Raw genomic sequence first — 21,646 nt, 5'->3', positions numbered from 1 at the left:
AGGAATTTGTAGGAATTTAAATATATTTTTTAGCAAGTCAGTGTGATTTTTCTTGTTAAATAATCCTAAGTAAGAGTAAAGAACTCAGAATTGTTATAAAAATATTGGTAAATTCACAGTAATTTGGCAGTCTTACCAAATCCTAGCTATCAACCAGTCTGATACTCCCAAAACTTATGTTTTAGAAAATAAACTTTACTGGGTTACTGTGTAAACAATCATTTCAAGCCTTAACTAAAGAGTCAAGACAGAAATGAAGTCTCATACATACCCAACAGGAAGATTTACCACAGTAGCTTTGGTTGCAGATGTCTGCATTTTTAACACGACTTCTCCAGGAGCCACAGATTTCCAAGAGAAATATTCAACCCTCAGCACACCTGTTGAACATTCTTGCTGAGTACCTAGGTTAAGAAAACAAAACAAAACAAAACAAAACACTACCCACATAATATGGAGAGGGTGAATAAAATTCAGACACACCTGTGCAGAATCTGCACCTACTTCACAATCATTAAAATATTAATTTAGGTTTTGCTAACACAGAAAAAACCAGTCACTTAAAATGCATCGGTGGTACACAGCATGGCTTATTTGTACTATTTGATAGAAAAGAATGGTTATAAAATGTGTTACTAAGATGTTTACATCTGATGCCTTGAGAGGCTATGTAGAACAGAGCGTAGATGGTGTTAAAGAAATAAAGTAGGTACTTATTAAAAACTTAGGGTATCACATCAGGCATCTTCCAAATCACTTAAGGCTGCTGTAAAAGTCCAAACAAATCCTCTCTGTTCACATGAAAATTAAGTATATAGCCATAAAAATATGGCTATTTATTTAATATTTAATTAAATAAATATAATTATTTATATTTATTTGCATTTATAGCTTACAGTTTAATCATTTTAACAGAATGGTCAGTTTGCTTTTTTGAAGCATGCTTTTAATTCTCTCTACTCCACTCTAGATGCATTAAATTACATCCATGTCAAGTGTTTAAATATCTGATTAACCTAAGCCAACTACCATAAAATGCCATCACTCTCCTGAATTCCATTCTATGTTTTTAATGAAATACAAGGAATTATTATTTAAATCATTCAAGTTTTTAGGTTTTGAAAAATCCAACTTAAAGGTACTTGAGGGCTTAGTGTGTACCAGTTTAAAAATAATTTCAGAAAATTACTTTTGTTATATTGCTGTTTTTGCTGCACTGTGATCAGCTAAGGCATAAAGTAGCTTGCAAGAATGGAATTTGTAGAAAAGAAACCACAAGAAACACAAGAAAATCCATTCCAGAAATATACAGATGAAAAGCTTCCAGCAAATTATAACAAACAGAAAAGGGATTCTTTCATGAAAATTCTCATCATCAATGAAATAATGATCAAGCATTGCTTGAATATTAGTGTATTCCTTAAAACCAATTTGACTATTTCAAACTATTGCTAAACTTTCAAACTGCCCAATTAAACAACAGATAAACACAACAGCACAAGCATATTCAAGAATGGGAAAACACAACACTGACATGTACTTCTGTGTGTTGGCCTTACCTTCAGTGACATACCAGTGTACTAACGCAGAAAAGCTAACCAGCATTTCACTGGGCATCACACTGTCCACAAGCAAATAATAGAAGACTTCCTCATCAGAAGACTGTATAGAAAAATGGACATTTGTTCATTCACTTGCACTTAATGCTGTCCAACTGGCCTTATACAAAGTAGGAGTAAGATTTTAGATATGGTGACTTAAGGTATGGTATGGGAAGTAAGCAATTAATTGTCACTACTTCTTCCAAATTTCAGAACAAGTCATTTAAGCCCAGAGCCTCATGCTGCATGTAAAATAGTGTTCACTTAAGAAATAAAGGAAACAGAACTTTTTTTGCATGAGAATATATCTACTTTTATATTATACTGTCATATGTACCAAAATGCAGTACTTTTAACTGCCAAACAATAACTAACAGAAGACCAAAAATTTTGGGTTTTGCTGCAACTTTCTGATTCTAATTAATTACAGAAAACTTAAAAGAAATAAGTACTCTTTGAATTTGTAGATATGAGTGATCCTCCCTTACAAAGGGGTTTTTCTCCTACAAATCTCTATGAGGACAAAATCTTTCTCTCTTAACTTTAATACATTATTCCTATGCCAATATTAGAAACTATAGAATGATTCTATTGCTCCTGGTAATTCTTCAAAATCTTATGGTGAATGAGCTTCTTTCTTCAGAACTATTACAGTACAGGTCTTCCTGGATATTCCAGAGCTATATAAATCCATTTTTTGGGTATATATATCTTCCTATCATAATATGAAAATGTTCTTTTATAAGCATGATACAGAATTTACCTAATACTGTAAACATATAATCTCTTTCAATGTTAGAAATTGAAATGGTTTTACAGCAAAGGGTGAGGGGTTTTTTTGGCACAAGAGCACACAGGCTTACACAGTCTTAATGCTGATTATGGCTTACAAAAGTATATCGTGCAGTCATTAGGAAAATTTCTTGTGATGTGATTACAGAGAGGTGGGAAATTGCAGGTGTACTGCAATTATGGAGCATTAATCCATGTAGTTAATCTTCTCAGTACAGGATTTTACATGAACTTCACGCCTGGAGTTTACATTTTTGTACTCTACAATTACACTTCAGATACACTATAAAATAGGAGCTGGGACAGGATATCCAAGCATGTTGAATAACCTCCTGATAATATGAACTAATGGCAGGTTTAGAGAAATTCCATTATTCGAATGTAACTAGAGAGTATTTCTAAATCCCCGCAGCAGGGTGCTGTAAATAGCAAAAAGACTTAGCATTTACAGAGAAAATGGAGTGTTATGCTAAACATACTCACAGTTTGGATTTTAGGTAACAGGGGAAGATGAAGGAGAATTGAAGAGCAGATTGTGTAGCTGGATCATCATTAAATTCAATTTAGGCATCAAATTGTTAAGAGGTAGTTTTAAATCAAAATAAAGAGTGTTGGAGATCTGATTCACTATCATTTTTCTTCACATAAGCCATTTTTTTGTTATTGTGCAGTAGCTTTCCACAGCATTTTTCCTTTTCTTAAACACATATATATAATGCTACATATTTTCTTGCAAAAATACATTTGTATTGACTACAGTAATCTTAATGCATTATTATTTTTCAGTAATAGCAGTTCTGTATGCTCTACCAGTATCCTTTAGGATTATATGTACTATCTAATTATGTAAGACTTTAAAAAGAAAAAGAAAGCACAATACAGTCATTTACCGTAAAACTTGTCTTCTGATAATTATAAGCATATATATTTGGTTTGTGGAAAACATACAGCCTCCTAAGAAGAATATAAAATTGAAATATAAGATATTTATGACCGTAAGAAAATAATCAGCAGATATTACATAGTTTAGGTAAATGCCTATTTCATAGCACAAGACATTTATTTTACTTTCACAAGTCAGAGTCATGGCTATTCCTCAAAAATGGTTCAACACTTTTGGTTATAATAAAGGTGAATAAGTTTAATCTCCAGAGAAAGCAGCTGAAATTAATTCTTATATTTGCTGCATTTCTACACTTTTCCATTGGAGGTCAGCCCACTAATTAGTTTATTTTCAACCTGTAAATGGTAACATGCTAATATTACTCTAAAACTTCCATACCCACATAAAAATTACTGGAATGAAGTTTTATACAAAATATAACTGAAAGATGGACTGTTTTATATATTTTAATAATGTTTTTTTTCAGTACTGTGCTGTTTGCAGACCTTCAGAAAGCTATATAGTTCCTGACTACAATTTTTTCTGATTTTGATTTCACCAAGGGAGGCATAAGTGGCTTCAGCTTTAATTGAGGATGGAATCAGATCTGAATCAATGCTGTTGTTACTCAGAAACTTCACAGAAATCCTGATCTACTGCTGGCATATCAATTCCTACAATGACTGAAATATTCCTCAATTCTCAAAGTGATATGGACTATGAACATTCTTCTTATTTTCAGAGTATTAGAGTGGTAGGCATGACAGAGAAGGAAAAGCTTTCAACTGAACAGACATGTAAAATCAAAATCTTAGGTGCCTAATTTTTTCTGAGGGATAAATTCTTCAAAGGTCAATGAAGATGCTCTGTTAACAGCTATTTTATCAGTTGACTGTGAAAATAAACTCTCACTCATTTAGAGATAAGAAACTGACAAATGCTTTTTGCCTTAATTAGTATTAATATTGGTCTGCAAAAGGTCAACAGTACTTTAACATTTGGCTAATAAGGTAGAAAGTTCTTATTTCACATTCTCTGTATGTGACCAAGACTTTTAAAGGAAATTAAACTGCTTGTGATATTTTTTTTTTTTTCTGAATGTCCTATCTTCCTGGACCTAGGACTACCTAAAAGTAGCATGGAAATCTTAACAAGGTCTAAATTGATCTATGGCTTTTTATTCCTAAATTTCCTGTGCTGCTGGCTGGTATAAAAGTTATACATTCTTCTTTATAGAGTCAGTAGAATTTAAACACTTATGAAAATAGAAGCTTCATAAAGAAATCTCAATTACACATTCAAACAAGAAAAGAACTGGGTGAATTTTCTCTGATAAAATTACTTCCCTCAGCAATCCTATATTCTCTAAAGGATCTAAAGGATATGTATTGTACCAGACCCCTTAAATCTGAAAGACAGAAGCTGAAGATATGATGCTACAAGTACACTAGCATTTTTATGTTTTCAGAGGCATAAATGCCTTGGAACTATAGTGAAAATGGAGTGAGACAAAACATCTAATTGATCAAGCAAAGCTATGCTGATGGCAACAGATTTCAACAACTTTTTTTTTCTTTAGAATTGCGTTGTCTTGATGCAGACTGTGCCTGTCCAGTGCCTCATGGGTGGTAAAAGCACCTAATTGCCACAACACTCCATGACCTACAATCTCCCACCCCAGCTGCAGTCTGACAGCTGCTTTATGGAGCTGGTGTTGTGTTCTCCACTGTATTCTGAAGGACACAAGGCACAGAGCAGGGCTGCAGCCACAGACCCTCAACTGTCAACAGGGACAGTACATATGGTCTGAAGAGTAGCCTTGAAGCCACCCTGAAAGGCAGGATAGCTATACAAAGAAGACCTGTTATGATGATGCAATTTTTATATAGCCATGTTTTGAATTTTACCATTGTTATACAATATATTGTATGGAATAAAACCCAAACCCTCTATTCCTTACTGAAAACAAATACAGAAGTCTTCAAAGGTAATCCAGGTTTCCCTGGAAACGGAAATATTTTCTGATGCTGTTTCATCCTTTGATTTAGTCCCTGTCTGGCTCTTCATATCCATATCAGCTCTTTCTGACATTTGTTTTGTATCTAAACTGATATTGTCATGTTCTTCTGCAAAGATAAAAAGACACACAGAGCCAATACAGTGACAATATGCAATTTAAAGTAGTATCATTCTTAAAAGTTACCCTAAAATTAGAAGAAAATTATGCATACATCAGTTATTATGCATACAGTTTAAAACTAAAAGCTATCCCACTAACCTAAATAACTCATATGGAGACTGAAGCAACTCTATACAGAAATTAAGGGTTTGAATCTGCAGCTGCTTAAGTAGTTTGCCTCAATAAACTACCACATATTGAACTGCACCGTAGAATCTTCAAAATCAGCTTGTTAGGTATACATACATATGATTTCAGCAAACCTAAATTCATCTATATAAAGAAAAATACATCCCCTTGTCCAAAGCTTCTATTCAGTGAAAGGCTAATGAGGCAGCATTTTACAACGCACAGAAAAAAATACAGAGAAATTTGGAGGACACAAAGGCCTAGCCTTGCCTCTGATACTTAGTACCTCTATGATGCTACTCACACAAATCAAACTACTTCTAAACAGAAACAGATTTGTACTAAATCACATCAGAAAATCAGAATTAATGTCAGATTCATACCAAAATATCAACACGTAGCCAGGTGTTGCAATCACTCAATAACTTTTTGTGTTGTAATGTAACTTTCTCTACATTTATTCTCTGAGATTCATATCAGTAGTTACTGCAAATCTTTGAACTGGCCCAAAAAGAAGTTTTGAGATAGCTCAACAACTGAGAACAGAAGAACTGAACAGCTATTAATTTAGAATGCTTGCTGAGGAAAAAAGATGAGGTAATATTCAAACATGAGGTATAACAAATGAGAAAGCTATTAGAAACATACATAATTTATATTTAAATGTGCTTTGCAATATTTCATTATCACCAATACACACATAGCTAATGTGTGGCTCTAAATTAGTTTGCACCTATTTTTCAAGAACTGAAAGAAATGCACCAAAGGCCTTTTTCCTTTCTTTCAACTATGGAAAAACTACCTGAAAGCTGAAAAATCGAGACTTCCTCTTCAATTTAAGTTAGCATGGGTGTTAGGCTTCTAGTAAAATGACCACAGTGCTCTTATTTTTAAGAGCCTCTTATTTTTCTGACCAAATCCTTCAAGCTTTCAAAGTAATTTAAAAAATGTGGTATTAGTTTTGAAAAAATTTTGAATACTCTTCAAATAGTGATGTAAAACATATTTCAAAGGAACACACATTAAAATGAAAGCTGGTTTTTGGTTCTTTTTTTGCAATTTTTCAGCAAAAAAAGAAGAAAATACTATAATTCACAGTTCTTTAAAAAGAGCTCTCTGTACAAAATCTACTGTATGTTTCTGGAGAGTAATTTTTGAGAAGTGTTTGAATTTTTTTGAACACAAACCTAAAGATTTTAAGTAATTCTATATACTATTAGCAGTTCTTTGAAATCTTTTACTGTAAAACCAACACCCATAAATAAGTAAGACTGCTGATATATGTCCATGAGGATTAGCACTGACACCAAACAACATGGGAATGGTAAAAATCTGACTATAAACTTTACACACACTTACCTTTACTGAGTACCTCTGCATTTTGTTGCAACAAGGGACTGGTCTCCTATACAGTGAAAAAACAAAACAAGGAAAAGTAATGATGGTGATTATAATCTTGCATTATTTTGTGAGAGAAAATACCTGATTTTGGGGGAGTCCTTCCAGCGACAGAGAAACAAACTGGTAAGTTATCATCATGGGTTTGGGCTGGGTTTTTAAAAGAAAAATAAAAGTAGCAAATTTCATCATAATACCTACATACATATCAGCAACAAACTGATGTTTTTCTAGAGAAGTACATGTCATTTGCAATGTGAGATAAAAGCTGTTTCATATACCACTTCACTATTAAAACAATGTTCTTTGATATTACTGTTTTATGACAATAAAGTACGTTTTATTCTAAGAACTAATATTCCTGTTCTACAACCAATTCCATTTTTTTTCAAAGGCAAATATTAAAGCCTAAAAAAGCTATTACAAACAAATTTCCATGCTTCCTTTCATCCCAGGTCTCCCTTTACCCAGATTTGTCACCCTTCTCCCCACCCAAACTCCTCATATACACCCTCATATATCTTCACATGTGTTAAAGGTGCTGATGCTGAAGCTGGTGGCACTGACCAGGCCAGCAGCTGGACATACATAGTGATTTTCTGTTCTGCATTTCAAAGAAGAGCTGTGGGAGCTGTGCTGACTTGGAGCTTTTATGCTTTTTCAGTACAATCAAGAAATACATTTTGAGGGGCAGACAGACATAATTTAGAGTCTGAGTTAGACTGGATGGCAGGTCACAACAGTACCTAAACCTTGCACAAGGTGATTGTGCTGGAAATACAGGTCTACCTCAACCCTCCTATTACAGACTACCCTGCCTACACTATGTGAAGGGACCCATGAATGCTTCCTTAGAGGAAAACCTCATGGCTTCCTACTTTAATTTTTAGATCCAGTAAAAGGCTTCCTGCAGCATTTTACAAAATCTCTATGGGCTCAGGACATGGGAACAGGCTCAGGAATCTCACCTCTGAGAGGTGTTTCACATTCTCTGAATTAACAAAATTTTAGGTGTTTCACATTCTCTGAATTAACAAAGGAAAGAGCTGAGCAAATCAACTACGGATTTAAGAGTCTCTATCCCAAAGCCGGAAGTGACAAATAATTTAATGCACATAATTTAACTGTAATATTGTTTATTATGGAAATTTGGAAGTCCCATTTTTGCACTGCACAAATCTGAAATTCTATTCTCAGTCTGTTATGGACTTTTGTGTTTTTTGGATGTTCATGAGTCAAAGCTGGGGACAGATCTAAAATTAAGAGCAATTAAGAGAAAAATTAAGACACTGCTGAAATTGTTAACACTTGGGTTAAGAATTTATACTGTGTGGAAATATATTGTGTTTTACAGTTATTTTTAAAGATTAATTTTTTGGTTTTCTATGAGCTGAAAAGGACACATTTTGCAAATATCCATGTACTTCAGCTCCTGTTTGCAGAACTCAGTACACACAACTGTTCAGAACAAGTCAAGCTGTGATCCCTTCTCATGTCCCATTGAGAGTCATGTCTCAGCATACTGGTCTAAAAATCACATGGACTATCTCTTCCCTTTAAAATGTGTCTTCAGAAGTACACATACACAGAGCTGTCATATTTCTCCATGTGAGCCTACAACTTTCAAAATTCCAATGTTGCCAAATTTCTTGTGGGAGTCACAGGACTTACCAAACAGATACATGTCAGCTGTACAATTTATTGAGTTTCCTTTCAGAAATTCTGGGCATGTCCAAAGTATAAAAGGTACGAGATTTACAATATAAGCCTTGGGGACTGCAACATCTGTCCAACAAGTCTTGCACTTTCTGCCCAATATACTGCTCATGGACAGTACACATGACCCACACTTCTATTATGGACATGAGGTAGCTTAATATAGAGCTACTTTGTCAGTACTAACAGCTGGCAGCAGGAAAGCCTGGAAAGATACAGAAAATCCTCAAAAATGGCATCAACAGAATTTCCAGTAAAGAAGGAGAAGGTGCCCTGGAAAATCTGGATTTTTAGTAGCTTCATGCAGTCTGAACTGTGAAGCCAGTCTAACCACAGCTGTGTAGAGACTCCCATAGGCTCATTTACTCAGTTTTTGGAGCACAAGCATAATACAGTCAAAAGCTGCCTGCTTTTTCAATGGTGTAGGATGTGTTCATCTACCTAATCTTCACTGACTTGGAGACAACACGAATGTCAAGAAAGTTCTCACTCTTTTATACTATTGCTTCATGTACTGTGCCTAAGACATTGGCACAGAAATAGAAAATAAAGTCATTTTTCCTCCTTAATGAACGCGCGTTGTCTGAAAAGTCAGCTCTGCTGCCACAGTATTTTATAAAGAAATAAATCAGAAAATACTTAGATCCAGCTGTGAACACGGAATGATGCACACAGATTCTAGGAGAAATAATTATTCTTCCTTCAATGAATGGCAAATCTGAATGAAAAATCTGTAGATGACTTAAAAATACAATTGATCATCTCTTAAATTTCATAATCATTAATGCATATTTGTAAAAAATAATGGTAATTCATAAATTTATAGCTATCTTGTAATATTCAAGGTTTCAATTCATATTTTTCAGCCTCCTAACACTAGCCAGATTTTTATTTTATTCAAATCTAACAAAAAGTAAGTTTTAAAATTTATCTGATATTCTTATAAAAACAGTTGCCATTTCTATTGTACAAATTATGCATGGCAAAACTTAACACACCAGTCACTCTGTGAAAAAAGCAGCCTTCTTAAAAAAATAAGCTTTCTGACTATAAGTGCAGGTGAAGGAATAAAGTTTCAGGTACACTTCTTTAAGATAAAAAATCCATTTCAATTCCTTCAAAATGACAAAGATGACCAAAAATATTTCTTAAGATCTAAACCTGTAATAAATGTCAAGGTTTGACGTTCACCTGAGAGTTATATCATCAAAGGGTTTTGCATCTATAGTCATTTGGGGAGTCTTTTGTTTATTCCTCAGTCACTGTGTTCACTAAATGGAATATCAGTTCTCATTTTACCTGTAATGTGAGGGTAGGTAACAGAGGTGGGTTTTGAAAAAAGGAAATGTTACAAAAGAACAAACATCTGCAAAGCTGTACACAAACTGAGATATAGAAATAGTTTAAAAATACCGGATTACAAATTTGGCACCTCTTTTACTCAGTCTGTAATGTTGAAGCTGCCCAATATGCATGTGCAAGTGGATAATTGTGGGCCCATTAAAGTGTCTGTGTACTACAAATGTCTAAATTCCTCTTCTCAAGTCTCTCTTCTCATTCATGTGCCTTATATGTCATGTGTAATTTTTCCCTGAAAATAATAAGCAGGGAATTTCCATTTCATGCAGGGTGAAGTAATTTACAAAATGATAACATTTGTAAGGAAAATAGATTTGTTTTATTTCTTACCTAGCTCTCCTGGTGACTCAATACCAATTCATAGCACTTATGAAATACAACACAAGAAGGATTGGAGAGAAAAAAAGTAAAAGCTTGTTATGACACAACAGTCAGTAACATTTATGGGGAACATGAAAAGAGCACACAACAGAGCATGCAGATTAAATAAAATGGTATCAGTTACACACAAGAAGATAATGGACAGACAATCAAAAAACACGAAGGAAACATGAGCATTGAAGAACAAGTTTTTTGTGTGGTGTCACTGGGAGAGATTGGAGACTCTAACACTTTTGTGCTAAAAATTAGCATTGCCAGGGAGCTTGACACTGAAGTGGCCACAAAGAGAAATATGAGTGTTCTGCTTAAGACATATGAACATAGCAATCAGGTCAGTATATTAAAATATCTAGGAGCCATTGCACATACTGATGGTAAACATATTCTGGTTTTCTTGCTTTGCATTTCCTCAAACAGAACACATAGAGCTTTATTCTCAATGGAATTGGAGATAACTTCTATCAAAAAATTCATCCCAATGAAGAATATTCAAGTAGGCTTTTGAATGGCAGATCTACAAGGAAACATCTATCTACTCCAGGATAATCTTTTTCTCTGAAGTGTTTGACAAAATTACTGTTGCAGAAATCTGCAAGACTGTGCAATTTATATATGATGACAGTTTTGTTTTTTTCCTGGCCACAAAATACTTTCACATGGATTTCAATGTGTGCTACACTTATAAATTACTTACCTTCCTATTGAACAAGAATAAAAGAGAGCCTCTCCATATAAGAATTTGGCTCTATGTTATGGAGTTTTTAAAAAAAAATTGACAAAATGCATTTTCTTAAGAACAGTGATTCAAGATCAATTTAACTGCGAAAATTAGCTATTTTAAAATATTTTTCCCTAGTGCAAATCCAAATGCTACCAGGACCGTAAAATCAGTGAATGGGAAAGTCAGAGCAAAAAAAATTTTTTTAAAAATTCAATAATGAAGCATTTCTATATTTCAGCATGAATACTTTGAGGACATGAGGGATAATGGCATGTCTTTCAACTTCATATTTTTCAAAGAAGGTACATCTAGCTCCTAGAATTTTGTCTTTCATGTATCATTCGTCTCTGTTTCTGTGACAACAGACCTTAGGAACAGTGAATCAGATATTCAGTAAAGTTACTTCAAGCAGTTTACATTAGAGCGAATTGAAATATGCCAATTTAAACTTGTTGAGCATCTGGCACAGCAGGTGACTGAATTTCAGTCAGCTTAAAGCATAGAACTGCTGTATCCCAAAGATTTACCAAATCTGTATCAAAGGTTTTAAAGCTGATGTCTCCTGACTAGTAATCACACAGTTTAAAATGGAGACAAAGCTATTCACATTCAGTATGTTGCAATACACAATTCTAAAAATTAGTAATAATAAAGTGAATTCGGGATATCAAAGTTTCTCTTTCAGTGTTTGCTTTTTTAATTACTAATTGATTTGTTTTTAAAAAGTATATATTATTATCTCAAGTTTAAAAACTACAGAAAGCAAGCTCATCCTTTATGTATTTGCGAGAGGTATCCACATAATTTTGTTGATGAAAAGATTTAATATGTGAAAAAAGGAGATTGCCCTCCAAGTTAAAAACCATTTTCTTTTCTAATCTGTAAAAATGAAGTTCTCCTTGCATACTCTAGCTATTAACAGGCATAGAATTTTTCAACTGAGGTTTAAATTGGGGCAAAAGTAAAGTTCATGTGCAAGTCAATTAGCTGTTGATAACTTCTTACATTCCATGTCTGAATCAGATTGCCCTGCCTACATCAAATTCATGTCTTCTTCCAACCATTCCAGTTTTATCATGTATTTTCATACTTGTGCTTGTGTCTCCTTAACTGCATGTCCTACTGTAATAGATCATCCTTCTAAATCACTCTTGGACTAGGGGAGAAAATCTAAGGGATGTTTCACACTCCTTCGATACTTCCAGCACATAAACTTCTATTAATTTGCAACTAGCCAAATCTATATTTCTACACCTAGAGACTGAAGTAATGAAAACAATAATTATTATATGCTATAAGATGCTACTTTGCTTTAATGTGATTTTATGAGGCTTTTATTTCTAATCATCTGTCCTGTTTATGTTGGATATTAGATTTCGCACTTTTAAGATTGGTTCTGAGAGTGAAGAAGGGGGAGGAGAAGCACAGAATTTGCAAAAATTGCACTTGTTGGTTCACATTCTTTCTTTTGGTGTGTGTTGCTTGCAGCATGGACAGTGAGAAAGAACTTTATTTTGCTTTTAGTTAGTTTTTTTGCTAGCTGAAGCAGAGAGGTTTTTTGCACTGTAGCATGGTTTTGTTTTGATTTTTTTTGGAACTGTTCAAACTGGTTTTGGACTGCAAATTTAGAAAAGATATTGGAAGCTCACACTATGTCCCACTGAGGCCTGGGACACAGCATGTTCCAGAGCAGGAGAGACTGAAAAGAGACTAAGCAAGATGAGCTACAGACAGCAAAAAGGACTTTCTTAATTTGCCATCTCTTCAGAACAGCAAGTGGTTCCATTGTTCAATATTATTAATTTTTTTCATATTTGTGAATACTTTGGTTGTTAAAATAAACAGGTTTTTCCACTTTTCTCCAAGGAAATCTTTCCCAGACTGGTGGGGAGGAGGGGCCGCTTGAATTTGTTTCTAGAGGTACCTCATTTCAGAGGTTTTCTTCCAAATTTATTCCAAACCAAGACATACTTACAGCTCCTTTTTACCCTGCTGCTTTTTGTAAGGATTTTTATATGATGCCATTATTAAAAATACTTTTAAAGGTAAAGTACTATTGAAATACTAATTAGGCTATTCTTTATAAAATGCACACAAAATACTGAAGAGCTAAATATACCACAGAATCACAGGTCATAGATATATTCTATTGTAAAGCATTCTTCTTCACTGCAGAATTTCCTTATTTTAAAATCATTAAATCCACTAATGATAACCACACATGTACATTATCGAAACACACAGCATACATATAGATCTGAAATATAAAAATGGTATGAGGGTACTCTACAGAGGAAATATAAATAGACACTCCAAAAATTACATAGAAAATTACCTTCCATGAATTTAAAAATTTAAAGCCAAAAGAGAAATGCTATCAAATGGTCTTCTGAGTAGTGTTTGCTGCAGTCAGAATGAAAATGAAGAGATGTTGGCACTGCCATATTGAGTTTCTTTATTTCTCCATGTTGCCCACTATTTCCCTATATGAAATATTTTTTCATGAAATGTATTGTTCAGAAAGTCTTTGAAAGTATCATTCTTTCTGTGTTAAGCATGTAAAATTTAAATATTAGAAGGAGCATTTTCTTAAAGATTTATCTAAAAGCAGACTATGGTAGCATATACACATTCCATTTAAAAACAGAAACAACAAAAAAATATTACAAAAATCAGTTATTACAACTTTCCAAAGTGATCCTGGTAATGTTTCATTAAACTTATGTAAGATTAATCTTATCTATCTTGGAAAATTAAAGTGGAGACATCTACCTAGTAACTAGCGTTACTAGGTAGCGTTACTGGGTGGTTTGATTCAGCTTGTAGTCAGTGCTGCATCCAATGAACCTGTTTGGAGGAATGTCATTCCCTCACAGAGTTACACAGGAAGCCTAAGCTTCTTGCTTACCTAGAAGTCCTTCCATTCAGTCTTAAATAGGATGCCATTTTTAGACGTGTTAATAAAGTTTACATTTTTCTAGTCACATGCCTAGGTACATCTTGCTCTGCAGTCAAAATAAACTATTCATAATATAAAGTAATATTTATTTAAAACACTGCAGATTATCTTCTTAAAATACTACTATCAGAAGGATTTTGAAGAGTGAAACCAAGACAGTGTTAGCAATAGAACTTTCATAATGTGAGGAAAAATCATAAAAAAGAAAGTTGAAGAAAAGGCACTAAGAAAGATTTCCCAATCAATACACATCAATATAACTATAAAGTGGAAAGGGAAGGGAAGTTAGTTAAACAGCAAAGGAAAAAGCTTTCTGCAACGTCTTTGAAAACATGTATTTCAGTACTAAATAGTTTTATTTTATCTTTCCCTCTCCTTTGTAATATAAAACTAGGTCAAGTTTAAAAAATAGAAATATTATTACCTGAGAATAATCTTCCACATTTGAGTGTCTCCCATTTTGATTCATATCCCCATTACTGTCACTTTCATTTTCATCAGTTTCAGTAACAGAAGTGAGATGGGACATAGAATGAAATCCTTTTTTGAGGGCAGACTGTGAAAAGTGGCTATATAATAAAAGAGAACGCAAACACTTTAATCCATACATTTTCTTTCAAATGACAGTCTTCATAACTATTCTTAACAGAATTTTGTCAAAAATATTTGTGTCTCCTTTATTTTGAAAGATTCCTAGGGCAGCACAGAATCCATATCTTCATATATTTCTTGCCATTACTGGCTTGGAACTACACACAAACCTGTGATAGAAAGACCTCTTAACTAACCCTCAAAAAAGCAAAACCCAAGCCAGCTGAAAACTAGATGATAATGTCAGAAGTGAATAAATTACTATGAATAAATTTAAACAGAAATGAATAAATTACTATGGCCCTTAGACAAGAAAAAACACGACTTTAATGGACGTTTAAAAACACTACTTTAATGACACAAAACGTTTGTTTTGTGTCAGAATAATTTTTTCCTTTTCCCTCAAAATGGGTCTCCATAGCTACCAGACCCCTAAAACACAGGATAACCAAGGAAACCTGTGCAGGCCTATTCTGGTACTAGCAAAAGAAGGCTCTGTTGCTGACTTCACTGGAGGCAGGAGTAAAAACTGAAGGAAATATAAGTAACTCTTTAGTTGTTAAGTGAAGAACGAGAAGAACAAGACCAAAACAATTTTGCAAACATGCTAATTAGACTTAAGCGTGTAATTGTGCTATTACAGCAATAAAGAACAAATTAAAATCTAAGCATGTGTTATCTAGCTCCCTTTCTAAGGACTGAGATAATGAAAGATCAAGATCTTTTGCAGTAACAGTCAAAATTATTTTCCCTTTAAGTGTTTCAAAATAATTTAATATAAGAAGAGATTAAAAACTTTCAGTCCCAACTGTGTTTCTAAGTCCCTTATCTTATTTACACAGCTATATTGCTTGAATGAAATATTAATACCTGCTATATATTTTTTGGCTACTACCTGTTAATTAAATTACAAAGATTAAAGTAGCAAATTGTCATGGAAAATTAGCACATTAAATAAACTATCCTTCCCCAAATGGGGTAAGTTGACCATGAAGCAATCTATCAAATATGAAAAAACAATATAAAATCTGTTAAAGTGCAAATACTTCAACATCTTCAGTATCAAATCTCTCATTACTTTGATAGCCTGTTAATTGCTTAGAGCATTATAATATATTTCTACTCCTGCTGTTTGAAAACAAGCAGTAATTTAAGTACCTTTAACTAATGAAATGCAACTGTACCAGCAAAACAATTACATTCCCAGAATATTCCAAGGTCATGTCATCCATGGAAAAATGCTGCTGTTCAAATAAAAATTTAAAATATCAACTGGTTTATTATGTCTGTTGAATTATGATGATCAAAATGTAGAACCTGCCACATATGTAGTGTTTTAGTTAGACAAAACTAAACAAATTTAGTTAGTTTATTAGAGATGTACTACACAAAAGGTGTACACACCCTAAGAAAATATACAGATCTCCAACAATTTACAACCTATTGTTGGACTCAAGTCTCAAGAAAAGGCATATCCTCCATAATCCAATACACTGGGTATAAGACACGTTCAATTCTTCATGACAGAAGCTCAATCAGAATAAGAGAGACAGGATGAATAATTCTAGAACTTGTCTGAATGTTCACATCATAAGCTGAAGCCTGACAGAAGTGCATTATGCAGTGTGTCCCAGGGAAAAGCACACAGCTCTGATACATTTTATGGCAATTTTTTCTCATCAGGGAGCAAGTATTATGCTGAGCATGGAATATTGACTAGAAGTCATGTATACAACAATTTCTGAAACTTTTCTAAGACACCCTATATAAAGACTTTAGTTCTCAAGGGTTTATAGGACTTCCAAACAGTCTTTAACACAAGGCATTTATACAAAGCTGTGTTTTGACCATGAGCTTTTTCACCTGCGCTCTCAGGCCTACTGTAACAATCATGAACAGAGAACAGCCTCTTTTATTCATAAACATTAAGTGTTCCATATCAAACTTGGGATGCCCAGGAAAATACTGAATGGCTAGTCAATTATTTCCTTGTTATATGTTAGAATTAAAAAAGACCAGTAGTTTGAAGAAAAATTTGAAATACTTCAAAGAATATTCTTATTTCTGGCAGAAATAATCTAGCAAAAATTCTACATCCTTGGACCCACTGGGTAGAGAATCTGGCAATGTGTCTTTACCTGATAGCACTCCCCGTCCTCCAATGTCAGAAGTCCTGAGAAGTGTACATCTACCTAGGGGACTGTCTGTCCTGGATGTGACAAGTGTGCATGTCCACTCCCTGGGATACTTTCTCAGCAGTGCAGACATGAGCAGATTGTAGGGAGAAAAGCTAAGCCCAGAGATTTGCATCTCCAACAGGAAGTGTGTACTGCACTCCCAAAACAGGAGTTGTTTGTAAGCCTCAAAGACTGGAGGGTGAACATAATTGTGTATGTATGCACCTGTGTGCCTGATTAGAACATCTTGGGATTAGCCACAGGAAGGTGTTCAGAAGTTCTTAGGTGTTTATTAGCACTTTGTAAGTGTCCAGTATACAAACTTAGCTGTTGTACTGCCAATATGGATCCCAAATGTACAGTTCACTGATAGCTCCTTAATTACATGACACCAATACATCAACAGAGTGCTTTGTCCTGATGTACTTCAGAAATGGTCTGAGCAGTTTTTCCCTGTGACACAAGTAAAGATAAGCCATTGCACTTTCACAGTGCACTTTCACAATGCTAATGCTGAAACTACATTATATACTTACATGTCCGTTGGTATTTTGATAATATCCAATTTGTATTTAAAAAATAGGCTAGCAATCTCAACAAATTTTTCAGGTTTCTCTACCACAGGCTCTGGGAAAAAAGCAACTTGTTAAATATTTGCATTCATAAAAGTGATTAATACTATTAATGTTGAGAAATAATTTCCAATGGGGACTTGTCACCCCTAAATAATTTTCCAGGTATCATCCCATGCACTTGAATGGAACAGAAAACACAGGGGTGGTTCTAGGTGACATATAATGAAAAAATAAATGCATTACACTCTGTTCCTCAGCCTGCAAAGTATTAAATTATGCCAACTTATATGCAAGGTTGTCCAGGGTAGCTCAAAACAACTATGGCAGCACTTTTTGCCTTTGCCAATTTCCTTTATTTCTTATCCCAGTATACTTTGCTAACCTGCCTGCAACACTTTCACACTCAAGCTATCTCATATCATGCATCTAACTCCATTTTGCAGTACAGACAACCCTAGGAAAAAATTACTCTAAACCTGTGAGTTGATGTAGCAGGACTAGTCACATACTTTAAATTTTTAAAAGGTGTTCAGAAGCTTTTATGGCTCTGCATCAGAGAGCTTCTGTGTTATTTTGATAACATCCCCTCTTCATTTGCTCCACTAGAGTGCTTTTTTCAACATAAATTAAGACACTTCTTAAAGCATGTAGGAAATATGGCTAAGAGGAAGTAATACAAAATTGAGTTCAATTGAAATTAAGCTAACAGATCATAAGTGTGGTCCTGAACTAATTAAAATGTAATTACAGATTTATTTTTGAGTTTTTAGTAGACAAACCTGGGGGTTCACATGTCACAACAACTTCCTGTTTTGTACGGAAAAGCTTCCAAGGAGGAAGTGTTGGTGGTTCTGGAGGTGTTACCAGAGGACAGGACCTTGTTCTAGTGATCAGGACAGGATGGCTATGTATATGGGAAAGCCCATATTGCCTCATCTTCTCTGAAGAATCAGCCTACAAAACATGGAAGGATAACCTGACCGGGTCAGATCTTCTTTCTCTTCATATCTGTCTTACAAACAAGAATAGTATGCACACAAAGGAATTTAATAGCTTTTATAAAAAATGAAATTAATATAGTCCATCTGGCAAGACTATCCAAAAACATGCTGATTAGAATTTGACATTCAGCACCAAAAGTACACTTAGAAGTATTTATATGTATTTTACTTTTTATAATGGATTCATCACTTCTTTAACTTATTTATATAACCATAACCTACAAGTGAAGAGAATGAATATGTAAGAAAACAATAGGCATGATATTTTATTTTAAATAATAATCATTTAAAACACTTTCTGGGAGAAAAAGTCCTTACTCCATACTGAGTTTATAGATTGTTAAAATTCTAAAATCAATTGTTCTTTTAGATAATTTGTAAAAACTTTGTAATGTATTGCTTTGAATCAACACAACACTAAAGCTAGGCTTTTTATTTGATGGCTCATTTATAAAACACAATAAAGACACTTCAGTTGACCTATATACCGAAGCCCTTAGGAACAGACTTAAGAGGAATTTTAGATGTGGACATCGAGTGGTGCTCTTCCCACTAAAATAATAATGGTCTAGTACTTAACATCACAGCTGAAAGTTCTGTTAGAAGATTTGTACATCATTTTAATTTTAAAAGCACACTTTCTTTTACATGCTAAATAAATCACTGATAACTTATTTCTTTAACATACTAATCAGCAAGTCTCTGATTGCTTCTACTAATTTTAAAATGTTCCTTTGGTTCTGTGTTTATGAGCTCTGTAGAGAAGAATGTTGTGGTTGTCAGTTAGTTGAAGAGTGGGGAACAATTTAAATTAAAAATGCCAGTTAAAACCTCCAAGATTGCAACAGATTTTGAATATAACCAGTTAGGTGTCATAAAGGAGAATTTAGCTGCTATTGAGTACACTACAGACTTGTATGACTCAATTACTGATTTTTTTTTTCATTTTATTTGAACAAGCTAAGACAAATTCAAGCCACAACAATCCAAGGAAATCCACACTAGAAAGTAAAGCTAAAAGGGGTACTGCAAAAATTTGTGAGGGAAATTCTGGCACAACTGCAGTCAATGACAAAATTTTCTCCAAGTTTAGGGAGCAACTCTTATCCCAGTGAATTCATTTTCTAGACTTTATTTCAATCAGTGTAGTTTTTGTCAGCCCTTGAATATGGTGGGGTTTTTATCCATAAGAAATCTTCTACACTTCTATATTTAACTTCTGTCCACTTCCATTTCTCTGTCAAGTCTTTACTAAAAAACTAGTTTAGACATATAGATTCATCTGTCTCATCCTATTTGGTCTGCCATACCTCTTTTTCAGTAATCTCTATATCCCAACAGACTGTAGTCAAGTTTGAGACTCAGGGTGTTAAGGTGGCAGGAAAGATACAAGCCCATGTCCCTGCTTCCACTTTGCTTTTTGATGACTAGCATTACTTATTATTAGCAAAGAGACAATATTGACTGAGACCTTACATTAAAATAAATTAAAACAATATCACAGATAACAAGTTAATCTACAAAGTTGCCTAAAATACACAGCACAATTTTTAAAAAGAAAATAGTGCAAGAATTAAGTGCACTAAAGCGTAACACCTGGAAAACATTTCTATACATTTCTTTACTTTATGAAGCTTACCAGTTTCCTGAGAAGGCAGCTTAAAATGTAATGATCTAACTATGATAGATGTAATTTAAAGGTACAAAAAAAAAAGGAAGCCTAGTTAATAATCAATTCAAGAAAGCCTGTTCTGGCATTATAAAAAGCTTTCTAAGGAGTGTGAGTGACTAAATGGAAATCTAACTGTTGTTTTTACCCCAACTGCATTAAGGGCTACACTTTTTTCCAGCTGCTTTTACCAATTACAACACTAATGACAGAAATTGATATAAACATGGTATTTCTATAACATGCTCTAACAACAAGCAACATACTGGAAAATGCATATCAGGGAATCTTAACTGCAGTCTTAAAAAAATTAAAATTCATGTTTTTCAAGTAGCCCTTAAAATAATGAGACTTTCCATTCAGAAGTATCTCATCATGATACGTATTCTAGTCCACATCTAGTGGACTCTCCCAGGAGTCTTCAGCTTCTGGGATCCTGAGGAAAGTGGAGGAGAGCTGAGTAAAATCAGCAGGCTTTGGCAGGAAAATGCATGTTCAGAACACAGAAGTACCAAAATATAAATTTAACTGACAGTCATCATCTAGTGACTGTTCCACTGTGCTAATTGTATTCTTTTAGTTACAACATTGTTGCAACAAAATGAAACACTCCGATAACAAAATAAGTAATGCTTTCCTGTCCTGAGAGCACAGATCTCACCATTCGTGTTAATGAAAAAATGTCCTCTTCAAACAAGTGCAGCGGAATGCAGCCAGCGTACGCCACCATTTCTGGCTCGGGTGGTGTGGGTGATTCTGCACAGAAAACATCAACATGCTTTAGAAGAAGGAAAATAGTAAAAAATGTAGCTGTAGCTCACACTAAATTATTGTGCTTTCTCTGCCCTATTTTTATTACTATTTTCTTTGTCTGACTGTTATTTTATTCAAAAGAAGAGCTCATTGTAATGCACTTTGAATAGAAACCATGGACAGAAAAAACCACGTCATTTAAATCATCAACAGCATTTGCATATTTTACTTCTTTTTCATAAATTAGTAACATAAAATACAATTTAAAAATATGACAGGTCAGAGGTAGCTTTCAACATTTTTTTTTATTTCAAATTTTAAAAATGGTAGATACTAGCGTAAAGAAAACAATACACGAAATCTGTGTAGATGAAGTAAAACCATTCTGATTGGTCAGTGCTAGTTAAATGCTTCTCACCAGTGAAGGCAAAATTTGATCTTGCCAACAAAAGGATCCAAAGCCAGAGCTCTGGCCATTGCTGCCAAGGGAGGGATATGGAGATAGAGATAAGTAATTTCACAAACAATAACCCTAACTCTAAGCCTGTAAACCTGGGTAGCTGCTCTCACTTCTGTCAAGCAGATGAAAAAATGGAGGTAATGATGGCTGCCTCAAAAAGTATGAAGCTCTTATCCCACATACCTTATAGAATTGTTTGCCTGTAATTCTGCTATAGGCAAGGAATAGAAACAGGGGCACATTCACTTTGTTAACCCCAGAAATCTGTTGCACTAGGCAACCACACGATCATCTCCTACTCT

General features: G+C 34.1%; 1 protein-coding gene across 3 annotated transcripts in view; it reads right to left on the bottom strand.

Moving 5' to 3' along the window:
- Positions 1-21,646, bottom strand: part of ADGB (androglobin) — a 99,210-nt gene that overhangs the window by 42,657 nt on the left and 34,907 nt on the right. For all 3 annotated transcript variants that reach the window (XR_013181398.1, XM_077175526.1, XM_077175527.1), the window contains 9 exons: positions 20,793-20,887; positions 18,241-18,415; positions 17,423-17,513; positions 14,543-14,687; positions 6,944-6,989; positions 5,237-5,402; positions 3,284-3,347; positions 1,560-1,662; positions 272-404 (listed from right to left, as the gene is read on the bottom strand). Coding sequence is in view for 2 of the 3 variants with exons in the window: in XM_077175526.1 (XP_077031641.1) it covers positions 272-404; positions 1,560-1,662; positions 3,284-3,347; positions 5,237-5,402; positions 6,944-6,989; positions 14,543-14,687; positions 17,423-17,513; positions 18,241-18,415; positions 20,793-20,887 (1,018 nt within the window). In the remaining variant the exon portion in view is untranslated. The remainder of the gene's footprint in view (positions 1-271; positions 405-1,559; positions 1,663-3,283; positions 3,348-5,236; positions 5,403-6,943; positions 6,990-14,542; positions 14,688-17,422; positions 17,514-18,240; positions 18,416-20,792; positions 20,888-21,646) is intronic.

This window comes from Agelaius phoeniceus, chromosome 3 (genome assembly GCF_051311805.1).
Source record: "Agelaius phoeniceus isolate bAgePho1 chromosome 3, bAgePho1.hap1, whole genome shotgun sequence".
Taxonomy (NCBI): domain Eukaryota; kingdom Metazoa; phylum Chordata; class Aves; order Passeriformes; family Icteridae; genus Agelaius; species Agelaius phoeniceus.
This window is presented reverse-complemented; position numbering and strand designations above follow the sequence as displayed.